This window comes from Scophthalmus maximus, chromosome 8 (assembly GCF_022379125.1).
Source record: "Scophthalmus maximus strain ysfricsl-2021 chromosome 8, ASM2237912v1, whole genome shotgun sequence".
NCBI classification, from domain to species: Eukaryota; Metazoa; Chordata; class Actinopteri; order Pleuronectiformes; family Scophthalmidae; genus Scophthalmus; species Scophthalmus maximus.
In genome coordinates this window covers 19,532,973-19,545,794 of record NC_061522.1, presented here as the reverse complement: position 1 = coordinate 19,545,794, position 12,822 = coordinate 19,532,973, and the positions used below count along the sequence as shown (strand labels likewise).

Here is a 12,822-nt window from a genome sequence, read left to right as displayed (position 1 = left end):
CTGTCAGTCTGTCTGAGTGCCCACATGCACCGTTAATCACGCCCCCATTACCAGGAGCTCTGTTTTCTTAATTTAGAACACGCGAGTGAAATGTCAGTCCTAGATGCACGGTTAGAAGGGGTAACGTGCTACCATCGTCAGAGACCCAGAACAACAGCCTCATCTGATCCTCTCTGAGGCAAACGCAGTCGTATGCTGGTGCATTTGCCACAGTTGTGGGTGAGAACCTGAGAACTCGAGCCTCGACGCAGCCTACCATACGTTGTTTGCTCCGTCAACCTTTGGGTTACCTCTGGGGACGACTTCACTGAACGCATCTTAGTTTGGTTTCAGATAAATTGACTAGAATTATGTGATCGTACGGGTCGACGGTGATGGTGTACATTTGAGCAAACAACCCCCTGATACAATATCAATACAGGTTCCACAACACGATTACTATAATAATAATTGTAAGTCATATAACTGCAGCAGCTGCTGCATTGTTATTGACAGGAAAGGCAGCAAGTAGTCCAAATACATATTTACTACACTTCCTGATTTCACGCCTCTGCCGCTTCAACTCAACACTCCTCTCTCTTTCGTTTCTCATCTGTCAACCTAACTGGTCGAGGCAGAATTGAATCGAATAGTTTTTTTTAATTTTTTTAATTAAGTTAAAGATGTTTTTTTCACATAATGAAACCTGAATGAAAGGTTAGTCTAAATAACAATGAGAACTTTTGAACATGCCAACAATAGTCCAATATTTATTAAACATTCAGGCACTTGACTTTGTAACTGCGAGTGAGATGAAAAGATTGACACTACTGTTCGGTGTGAATTATACTCACTTATCTTAGAGACCTGGGATGCAGCTCGCTGTAGCTGAGTGGTTCTCTCAACAGTTGAAAAAGATTCAACTACCGACACTACCACTGTAAGTCATTGTGTCGCAGTGAGAAAGACCTACAGAGTCAGCTGCACAAGTTGTAAGAAACCCAGGACACTGAGTCAGTCACGGCAGACTTCGGTCTAATTGAACTCTGATAGGGGAACAGACACAAATGTCTTTTCTCGTCTCACAGCTCTGCCACAAAAATTAAGCTGTTATGCTGCGGAGTAAATGGATCAACTTGTCACTGAGTCTTGAGGCTAAAACTTAAAATTTAGAAAATTACCTTAGCAAATACAAAGCTCAGTATAGATGTACGACTCTTTGACAGATCTTAAATTCTTATTCCTGGGACTGCTTTATCCATCTAGACAATGTGCAATAAAATGATGATGACTCACAACAGGTAATGAGACAGTGAACTGAATGGCACAGGTTTGCCGCTGGTTCGTGCGCTTAAGTGGGTATGCAAGTGTAATATCATTTGACATGCCAACTGGTATTAACGTGTATGACTCTTGATTTTACTTTCATATTACCCCTCACGCTTCTTTAAACTTAAACACTCTCCTCACACTGACACTCATCGACACTCAGTTCATTATTCGCAGCGCGAGTATCAGCTGGTTCCAACACTTCAGTGAAGATACTTCATTTTCACGGCCGCACCATTACATCAAATAGAAATCATTTGGAAGTCCGGCATCTGTTGCAAACTTTGGGATTGCCCCTAGAATTACAAAAAGCAGTTCTAAACAAAACTTGCAGAAGAGCCTTGAGTAAACACTGAGGCTCTGGTGGAGGTCAGAACCATAATATTCTATTTCTTTCACGTTTTACTTTTGTACTTGGTTTTATGTTAATATGTTATGTAATCATTTGTTTTGTTGTGCTTTCACACATTTACTTTCAAAACAGAGCTGCGACTCTGAGCGGTTCAAACAGGTTTAGTTGTATTTAAACGGCTGGAAAAAACGACTTCATTACTGATTATGCCAAAAGTTACAGAGGTGAAATTAGACGTTTGAAAAAAAGTTACAAAAAAAATCCCAATTTTTCTCCGTTCAACAACAAACTATTGCCATTCATTACATGCAGCGCATGACAACAATTATCTGTTTAGGTTTAGCACAGAGTTTGAACATCACGGGGTTCACCAGTCCTTTCAAAAGTCGTTCCTCCTTTTCATTTTCACGCACTTAATTTCTTTCCATCCTCATCCTTCCCTCTGAGGTCTTTTCTTCGACAGAGCTATTCATGCCCGTGGTGCTACATTTCATTGGCAGCAATGTTAATGAAAAATATATCTCATAATGATAATTACTTTCACAGATCTTCTTTCATTAACTCTATTTCTTTTTCTCTTTTTTTTTTTTCCTGAGACAGTAACTCAGCCACATTCGTCCCCAGCAGGCATATACTGTACCAAAATTACATCAGAATCGAGTCGGAGACGAGGCCGACACTCCAAGCAAGGCTACGCTGTGTTCATGGCCGGTCAAGGTAATTTGCTGGATAAAACTGCCAGCTCCAGCGGTGTTGATTAGGGACTTTCAAGTGAGGGGATTTTTGGTGCCCACAGACATTAAAAAACATTTGAGGGCAGTTCAGCCGTGTCATTTGAGAGATCTTCCTTTGACTTGCCTCTTCTTCAAGCCTCGAACATTCCATGAATTCATGTAACAAGATCCTTGTTAGTGTTGGTATTCTCTATACCTAGGAGCAGAGTTGGGAGCAGCTCAAGCCACAGGATTATAAACATCAGAAACATATAGTCCAGCCATCCCCTCTGACCAATTTATCGTGACGTAGCTCATGGCTGCTCAAGGCTTTTCTAGAAATGTCATGAGCTTTGTGTGTGTAGTGCGATAAGCTTACCTCCATAATGAACTCTCAGTCACGCTGTTGAGGTTGAAGTCAAATAGTTTGGTCAGCATCAAGATCACCTACAGAGGGAAAATAAGCATTTCAATCAATACACGGGCCTATTGATCAAATGTCTAGTCAGCAAGTTACACTGTAGCAATCCACAATGGACCGGCAGAGGACAGGAATCAAATGACGAACAAAAACACTTTTTTCTTCTCATTTTGTACTTGAAAATGCACATAAAAATGTTAAAAACATGTTTATAAAGCTGAGCAGCATCGCCTTTGATTTCATGGTGTGCCAGCAGGAGAGAAAAAATGTTTTTTCACATGCTATACTTTTTTTTGGTTCATGTCTAATTTTCTTTGGGTACTCTTTGGAGCGAGAGGTCCCCAGCGCATAAGATACTCCTCCTAGAATCTCTCATCCACCAAACCTGCATGTCATTGGACTGTGGGGGAGTACCTGGAGAGAACCCAGGCAAGACACGGGGAGAACATGAAAAACTCCACACAGAAATGCCCTGGATGGTCTGAACCTGGCTTTCAAACCAAGAACCTTCCTGCTGTGAGGCGACGACACTGCTAACCATGCACCAAGCCAATGTGCCGCCTTGCACTAAGCATATTTCTTCAAATTAATTTTCAAAAGAAGGCTACATAAAAATCCTGAATCAATATTTTTTTTTTTTTAAAGATCCATTCCATTACCCAAAATGCACCTTGACCACCAGCAACTCATCCAATGATTGTAGTGTTTCATGCTAAATGATAACGTCTGTAAACTCCATTCTCAGACATCACTTGAGGCAATTTGTCTTACTGTACACAACTACTTCTGGTGGTATAACGGGTTCATACTCATTTCATTTCCATACATGTATTTCAATAGAACATTCAAACAGTATTTGGAGAAATGTATCCAATCAAATGTGATTTGGGATGACCAGCTAACACCTCCTACACTCGACAATGTAAGCTTGTGTGTAGTGGTAGAAGAGCTACAATATAACTTAACAAGCCATTTTCACAGTCATTGAAACCATGACATTTTGTCATTAAGCACGGCACCTTGGTTGATTCTAATTTTGTGACACTGATCACCGTATGAGAGGTTGTCAGCCTTTTGAAATGGAGATGCATCTGTGCCAGAGTGAAACTCCGTTAATTCCAACGCCAGAGGTCTACAACCACACCACACTGTGAGCCACTGAAGCCTTTAACAAGGCTTCCTCTACGCATGTGACCGTACACCGCACTGCTTAATGCGTTCTCCTCTAATCATTCCGGACTCATTACTTAATCATATCAGATTGATTCTAAACACAGCACTGTAAATATCCCCCACTCCGTTAACACCCTCAAGGTGCGCGGGATGAGGGAAAGTGGGTCAGCCAACGTCTTTGGGGAACAGAGGCAGAAACATCACATTTTGCTCCCAGCATAAAAAAAGAAGTAAAGCAGCGCGGAAACTCACAATCTATTTACTTTGTGACTGGAGGTGTATTTGAAATGGATAAAACTCAGCAGAAGCAGAAGGGGCAAGAGAGTGTTCACAGGGAATGCTGCACTTTCAGTTGAATACAGTCTCAACTGTTGTAGTCTCACAGTTGTGTGTAGTGCCCTTGCTTCTCCTGCTCATGAATTGTGTTCCATTTTTTTTTCATGATGCCGAGTGAAAGTCCCCAGGGTTACAGTATCTGATGACCCCTGCGCCACCCTGCAGCACAATGGGCAGGTGACGTGGCGTGGGTGAAGGGGAGATCGCTGCCAATGTAGAAACGTCGGTTCACATAATGTATCGCTTGTGATGTGCTGGCGCATCCTTATCTCTAGCTCTGCTATTGGGAAAATGGCTGTATGTGCACGCAAGGAGATGCGCGCAGACATTTCCCAGTGTGTGGAGCAAAATGAACAAACCCTATGCAATGTCAAGTCAAGCCAATATCCAACTGTTTCCCCCTGGCCTTGCGGCCGACGATACATCCGCTGTTATTGAGGCAGCGGCCGAGCCGCTGTATGACTTGTCTGACTTTGTGAAATAGTTCCAACAGCATGGGGTTCCTGTGGGTACAAGCAGAGCAGATGCACCTTGGGTAGCGGAATTGCACTGTGAGGCTGGGGCTCCTGTGAACAGCCTGATTGAGTATGCGCTCACATCTGCAGCCCCCCAGAACACTGAGAACGTGTGGTGCACTCGGGCCGACCTGTGGCTTGGTTTGAGAGTGTTGCCGACGATTGTGCAGGGAAACAACTGGCACGAACAACAACTGGTAAAAAGACATTGATTCAGGAAGTATCCGGGCGTTTTCGGCCTGGGGAATGAATAACCTTAAATGCCAGGGCTAGACCTGTGCATGCTAATGTCTGACCAAGTCCATTTAACTGCCCAGCTGGAGGCCGATGAATTCACACTCGCACCACGCAGCTTCTCTCGGTCCCTGTGTTTCCTCACTTTCTTTTTCCTCCCTCTCCTTAGTTCTCGCTACCGTCGCATCTCAACACCATTTTCTGCTGTGAGTCCACTGTGAGGATGTGTGCGACTGGAATGAAGGGCGAGGGTAACGGTGTGTGAATTACCCTGTTTGTGTGCCTCTGTCTTGGTGTTAATTTGGTCAGCGTCAACAACGACGGGATATGTTCGTCAGCTACATTTTTTTCCCCCCTGACTAAGATGGGACAAATGCGAGGCCAATAAACATTAACTGAGACTGTCAACATGCAATATCACTGAGGAAAAAAGATACAATTAAAATATAGTTCAATATAGTAAAACTTTATCAGAATCTCTCTATGACATCTAAACATCCTTCTGCGAATGGCTGTTCTGTACATTTCTCTTCCTGCTCCACTCGTCTTTCTGGTGATTCTGCATAACAGCAGCACAACCATGAACGCACCACACTGTGGCTGCAGGAGATCGGAAAAAAACATACGTGGCAGCAACAAGACAGGTTGACGTGTGTGTGTGCGTGTGTGCGTGCGTGCGTGTGTACACGAGTGTGTACACATGTGTGTGTGTGTACACGTGTGTGTGTGTGTACACGTGTGTGTACACGTGTGTGTGTGTGTGTGTGTGTGTACACGTGTGTACACGTGTGTGTGTGTGTGTGTGTACACGTGTGTGTGTGCGGTGAGAGGCAACGCTCTGGCTCCAGACTCTGGATAAAGTCCTGTAAAAGGCCGAGGTATAAGCCGGGGGCCTTGGCCTCAATAGTTGAAGGGCAGTGTGCGCTCAGGCCCTTCTGTCTGCCACATATGGGGCCTATGTGGGCAGTCATCAGCGAGCGGCCCTGTCAGATGGGCTCCCACTGGAAAGTGCATATGCTCCATCACTGACCGTGCCAATTAGGCCTGCGGGCTTCTCCTACTGTAAATACTGCGATGTGGCCCGGGCTCCTCTCCACCGGGCCCCGGCTCAGGCGACCTCTGGACAAGACACAGCACTCACTTGTGACGGCTGGGAGAGATGTGCAGGCGAGCGCGAATGAGACGGCACGTGGCTGGTGGATTTGTGTTACACTCTGTCAAGAGAGATGCGAGCGATTAGCATAAGCTTCTACAACACCAGCGATAAGGTCCGTAATAGATTATACGCCGCGGTGCCTGCCAACACTTGTCACAATAGTGAGTCAAAATGTTAATTGTGTTTGTAATGCAGGATTGCATTGTTAGCTAAAAGAGAGGTGGCATTCCCACATTTTCAGTATAGGCAGCAAACAGTGAGCAGAGGGCCTGCACACAGGGGCCGGCATGCGTTGACGAAACAGCAGCTGCCACCGTGTCAGGAGACACCCCCAGGTCTGCAGTGTAACCTGGGACAGCAGCTTCAGGATCACCAGTCATCCCCCCACCCCACTCATCCCAAGGTAACGAGACAACGGAAACAGGAACAACATTGTTGTCTTGGTAGCAAGTAGCCAAGAAAACAACAACAACAAAAAATCCACATAGTTAAAGCTGGCATATGCAACTTTGCCCAAAAGTGACAATGCACAGGAAGCTTGTATGTACCGTGTCATGCCAGCGCTACAGTTGCCTGGATGTGATGCCACTGTCATTATCTTGTCTACCCAAACAAACATGGATCTTGAATGCTTTTAATTCTGTTTAAATAAGGTTGTTACAACAACTTGGGAGAATTGAATTACTCAAATAGTTTGAGTTCAATCAAAAATTGATCGAATGATTCTGTTACCTTCTTTTTCCAGCATGGCAAAACCACCAGTTTGACTGATGAAAAACCTTTTAAGGAACTTAAGAAAGAATAACCAATTTTTTTTTAAATTCCTTCTTAAGTCATAAACACAGGACAGAAAACTATTTGGATCGCCATAATCTTTGTTTCTCATTTTTCTTTCACCATGAGAATAAAAAATGTTTGTCCATTGTTGCCTGTCTTTGCATGTTTGGGAATTTTGATCCGTGAGTACATTTACTCTTGGAGTGCTCGTTGAAAATCATGCAGTTTCATTCACTTGAAGTTTCACAGCAAAATAGTTGGTTAAGGAAAAAATAAAAAACCTCTCAGGAGGTTGCAATGGAAGGTTTCTAAACGTAAAAAGCAAGCCGTCAGTGTTATTAGTCATGCAAAGGGAAGCCTCAGCCCCGGGTGAGGATCAGGAACAACTGTGTCTGTGCAAAGCTCTAGGATGTAAAAAAAAATATATATATATATATATCTCCGCATTATTTTTCTTCAGTCAAAAGTATGCCTTTGCTGCCAGCAAACGCTGTTATCTTCTGTACTGTTTGGATAATTGTCCTTGGATGGAGGAGAGAAAAAATATCATCATGAATCAAAATTCCCAAACATGCATAGACAAACAGCAATTAACATTCCCCGGTGGCGCGAAGAGGCAGAATAAACAAATGTGAAATGCGGAGTGTTAGCAGACATTCGGAGGCTCCCTGAAACAGGGAGAACAGTGCCGGGTTCACGTTCTGCGGGGCCGTCGCGAGCGATTTGTTTTGCTCGCGTCTCATTTTGTAATCACGCGAGACCAGATTTCTCTGGGGGAACCGATCTTTTCGGCACCGTTTCATTAGATGAGCGAAAACGATCCGAGCACAGACGAGGGTGCATATTCAACGGGGCCCCCCCAAAAAAAAACAAAACACGACGGCGGCGGGGAAAAAAAACAAGCTGCTCGCCACACAGACGCATTTGATAAAACACTGAACTGTTAAACAATGAATTCATTCTGCAATGGCGACTCAGACAGGGAGGAACAATGTGCAAGTGCGCACTTGTAATGATGTAAACAAGTTTCCCCAAACACCTCACGCTGTCAGGCTCCTGTGGGGATCGCTGAGACAGCAACGTTCCCCTCTGTGGATTAGCCCGTCACACCTTACCTGGGAAGATTCACCGATTGCGCCTATCGCTAATATAAAAAAAGAAAAGAAAGTGAAACCGGACTGGGACGCAGCCTTTTCCCCGCTGCTCGTCACATCATCTAAAAATAACACATCTTCATCCGGATCAGTGTTAATCAAGGACTGTGAGGTGCATGTCCCCAGGAGGTATGACAGGTGTCCCCACATGGGAACGTTCAGCAATCTGCCGCTCATCAGCCGACAGATAATAAGCGGCCTTCTGTGGCCTCGTCTGGCCCTGATTTCTCCCGGTCTTCATTGGAGGACACCGGATTTGTGGAAATCTATATTGTAAATACGCAATGCAGATTGTATCAGCTGAATGAGTTGATGTCAATCATATTGATTCAAATCGGATTTCTCCAATTCTTTCACGGTAAAAGGAAAAAGGTGTTAATGTTCAGTATTTCCAAATCCCACGGCAGCAGATTGTTTTGCGGGTGTGTGGCGGTTGCGTCACTGCTCTGGAGCTTTCCATATTCTCACGCCTCGCTTCGCTTCGTCTGCTCCACGCGGACCTGTCACCTCGGTTTTGTTTGTTTTTTATTTGATGACGATGCGGTCCGGGGATTCAAAGGGAGTAATCCAGTATCAGATGTACGTGGTCACGTGGCGCGTTTCGGGGACGCGGCCGCGAACTATGTACGCGGGGCACGGTGTTACAGGTGTCACGGGAGGGTGGGCGTGGCTCAGGAGAGCACCGCCAGCTGCACCAGGGAAGTGATTAGCACACCTGACTTCAATTGTCCAATCGGCGCCCTGTTTGAAAAGGAGCCTGCGGAAGGAGCGTCCAGAGGACGAGAGACGAAGGAGCAGAGCAGCGTGACAGAAGGCAACTCGTGCATAGTTTGAGTTTTTATTCGTAAAAGCAGCTACTTGCAAGCGGCTTTTCCAGTGTTTTGCCAACTCAGCGACTTTGCTCGCTACATTTAGCGAGTATTCAGACCCCCTCTGGCGACAATTTTTCCAAAAAGGCAAAGGGTGTTTGCCACAGTATATGTGTGACTGCAAGTCCATGTGAAATGTGTATAAGGGGCCTTGCAAACCTGTCCAACCTCTCTGATACACACGTTCTGCTTCCACACGCCTACTCCTGTCACACTCAAGCATGCATGTATTTCACTTCCACGTACGTGTGTGTGTGTGTGTGTGTGTGTGTGTGTGTGTGTGTGTGTGTGTGTGTGTGTGTGTGTGTGTGTGTGTGTGTGTGTGTGTGTGTGTGTGTGTGTGTGTGTGTGTGTGTGTGTGTGTGTGTGTGTGTGTGTTTTGGTGTCGTTTGCATGTTCTCTCTTCGCCTGCGTGGGTCTACTCCGAGTACCCCCGTCTTCATCCCACATTCCAGAGTCATGCAGCTTTGGTTAACTCGAGACTCCGAACAACCCCGTCGGCGGGAAAGTGAGCGTTGATGGTTGTTTGTCTGCAAATATCGGTTGATGCTGATGCTGTGATAGACTGGTCAACTGGTGTACTCCGCCTCTTGCCTGGTGTCAGCTGCCCCTCCCCCCTCAGGTTTTTAGTTTTTTGGTCACAAGGCTTGAGAATACTCATGCATTCTTTGACATCTGCCTTTGACATCAAGGCAGAACGTGATAAAGTATTTCATATTGAATTACAATACATTCATCATTTAGCTGACGTTTTTGTCCAAAGCGACATACAATAACTTCGTTCCACAATGAAGATATAACCCAAAAAGCGCAAGATTAATGCGAGTACTAACATTATCAAAAATATGTCCTCATGTCTTCAGAATATTCCAGTTGCTTGTTCTTGCTTTTAATGCAATGCGCTCTGCGTACAAAAACATTGCACTGACTTTCTTTAGCCAATAATAACACGGTGAATGACGTGTCTTAATTTTCTTCTATCCTCTCATATATACACCCCAGGGTTTCTTTGCGTCTGCTGCGAACAGATAAACAAGTTGCCTCTCCTCTGTTGCTTTTACGACCGAGTCGCTGTTCAGGGTGTGTTTGCTCCTCTCAGGGGCTGCTACATGTGTGATTTGTATTAGGCGCCTATTTATTGTTATGCACTCGCCCATAATGTCCTGTTCTGTGAGAGACATTTCATTTCCCTGCGTCCACGTCTTGCATATGTGTGAAATTAAAATGAAGGTGAACATTGTATTTGTTAATACACGCATTCTCATTTTACAGATGTATTCGCTATATATCTGTGTTCCTGAAAGTGACAGCACATGTACCTGGGGATTAAAATATAAGTCTGTAAGAGGTCAATACAAGAATATGAGATGGGAATATAATATGACCTCTCATGTTGTGTACTTGGCCAAGCATGGCTAGAAGTGTAACTTGTATCAAACTTCCCAAAGTAGTGATATGCCTGAAAAGAATGTATATTTAGGTAATAAATCACTTTTTCCCACTTTGTCATAGGGGAGAGATAACACTTGGCACAATTATTGAAAAGAAATTCACGGACATGGGTCCTGCTGATAACAGGCAGAACATCACTCCAAGTGCATAATGCGCTCGCTGTGCTGAATGAAAAGCTGAGCAACAACCTTGTTAACTTTAAAAAAAAACAAAAAACTGGGTTATTCACGGAGTAAAAGTAAATCATGTATGACAGAAATATCTTCTTTTATTCTGATCATCTAAACAAGCAAACTGAATACATGCATTTTTATCGGATGCATCAGTTTAAAATGATACCCTGGAATGATATTCATATGCAGTCACAAATAATAAACCCCAAATTCATGTGTGAAGTTTATGAGAACTGTTGAAGGCTGTTTCTCACCCCGCAGACAGATGTGTTTGTTCCCCAACCTGTGTGATGGAGTAAAATCCGGGGGTTTAATGAAATTAAGGAGAGTATATGCTGTGGAGAGGCAGCTGGGACCTGAAAAAATGAATTAGAGAAAACAAAGAGATCTCTGTCATGGAATCTCCATGTATGTAAATGGATTATGATGAACTGAAAGAGAGGCATCTTGCTGCCAATGAAGACTAATTATTCAAATTGACATTTTGAGGAGCACCAATGGTTGGATAATTGTTTAATAGACCTATGAAGGAATTTACAATAGCATCATCCCCCAGGCGATGCGCTGTGGTAACAGTGGGAATAAAGATTTTGTCAACTTTCTCCAAAAAGAATTACCCTTTGATTGATTTAGCTTAATTTCATCCAGTTCAGATGCTTGGGGATCGGGTATCTGTTGCCTAAAATGGTGCTACATTAAAAGAGGTCCCCCCAGGACCCGCCTGGAGAGCAAACTGATGGTGGTAACTAACAAGCTCGTATGTTTCCTCCCATCTCTCCCCTTGTTCCTATTATTGTGAATTAAAGATTCCCCATCCTCATCATTTGCATTTGATTAAAGGTGATTAGATGAGCCTGGGATGGGAAGAAATACATAAACCGGGAGCAAAGCAGACTGACCCTCCTTTGTTATCCGCCTGCTTCTCCTCTCTAGCATCAAACACAGTGCATTATACATGTAATGCAATTGTGCGGAATACGGTTCTGGCATTAAGAGACGCCGGCAGTGTTCAAAGTGAAAATATTGAATTTGATAGATGATAAGACGAACAGGCTTACCGGGGGGGGGGGGGAAGTTGACATGTCTGTTAAAGCGAAGGCGTTGCACAGGAATGTAAATTGTAATCACGCTGGTCATGACCTTGTCTCCACACCATAGTAATGAGATGATCAAGTGCCATCCCCCTGGGATCCTGGAAGCAGCCTTTTTTTTTTTCCTTCACTTCTTCACAGACCATGTATCACTGCCCACGGCTGCTCGGCACGTGGGATCAGATGACATACTGTATGCTGCTTACAAAGTGATCTACAGATTGCCTGGTGTGTGTGCTGCAGCTGTTGGTTTAAAGAGATTAGTCTATATTGATAGTGTTTATCATTTAAAAGGGCAATATTTAATTGCTTTACTTTAACATATATTTAGATTTTGAAGAAATGTCTAAGACGTATCTGTATTGCGAGCCCCATTCCACACTCATAATACCATTGTACCAGTTTCTCAAGAAGCGAGAGTGAGTCACCGCCCTCAGTCTAACCTAGATGAAGAAGTGGTAGCTGTGATTAAAGGCTGGAACCCTGTGTGGCAGTCATCCTTATCTCTTGGCAGTATTTCCCTCCACTGTTTCTTCAAGCTGAGCTACTGAAGCCGCAGCTCTAGCTGATCTCCCTTTCTCTCGCATTCCTTGACCTTTTTATTTCTCGTCCGCCACTCGTGCCACCGCTACACCATCCCCGTCTCTCTGACTTGGCAGACCGGGTGTGAAATCGTCCTCGCCAGTCTAAAAGCAGGCCTTTTTGACCTTCTGAAGTTGTAGTAGGAAAATCCACCAACGACTGCCCTGTTCAGTTCAAGTGACCATGTTGCAGTAAGCCATGCGTGACCATTACCAGGGCCCTGACACTGAAGCAGCTGAGTGGGATTCAGCCTTCATTCATTTTGCCACAAACCTGTGCTTCTCCTACTGTCACGTGTGAATATTACTGAAGAAAACAACGTGCCAGTTTCATAATCAGACTAAAGAGTAAAACCGTGTGGAGAGCATTATCCGCCAATCCATGCAGGTTAGGGCAACATGTCAACAACTGCCCTAGGATGAGGTCATTCAAAATAACATTAGCTCAACGTGTGGGGGAGGGTTGAAACTTGATTTTGATTTGCCACTTAAGCTGACAATACATTCTCATGCCCAT

At 44.3% G+C, this 12,822-nt stretch overlaps 1 protein-coding gene across 5 annotated transcripts in view; it reads right to left on the bottom strand.

Annotated features, from left to right (window-relative positions):
- The window catches only part of LOC118312960 (VPS10 domain-containing receptor SorCS1), a 146,697-nt gene that overhangs the window by 75,719 nt on the left and 58,156 nt on the right, over positions 1 to 12,822 (bottom strand). For all 5 annotated transcript variants that reach the window (XR_004794348.2, XR_004794349.2, XR_004794350.2 and 2 more), the window contains exon 2: positions 2,753 to 2,820. Coding sequence is in view for 2 of the 5 variants with exons in the window: in XM_035638066.2 (XP_035493959.2) it covers positions 2,753 to 2,820 (68 nt within the window). In the remaining 3 variants the exon portion in view is untranslated. The remainder of the gene's footprint in view (positions 1 to 2,752; positions 2,821 to 12,822) is intronic.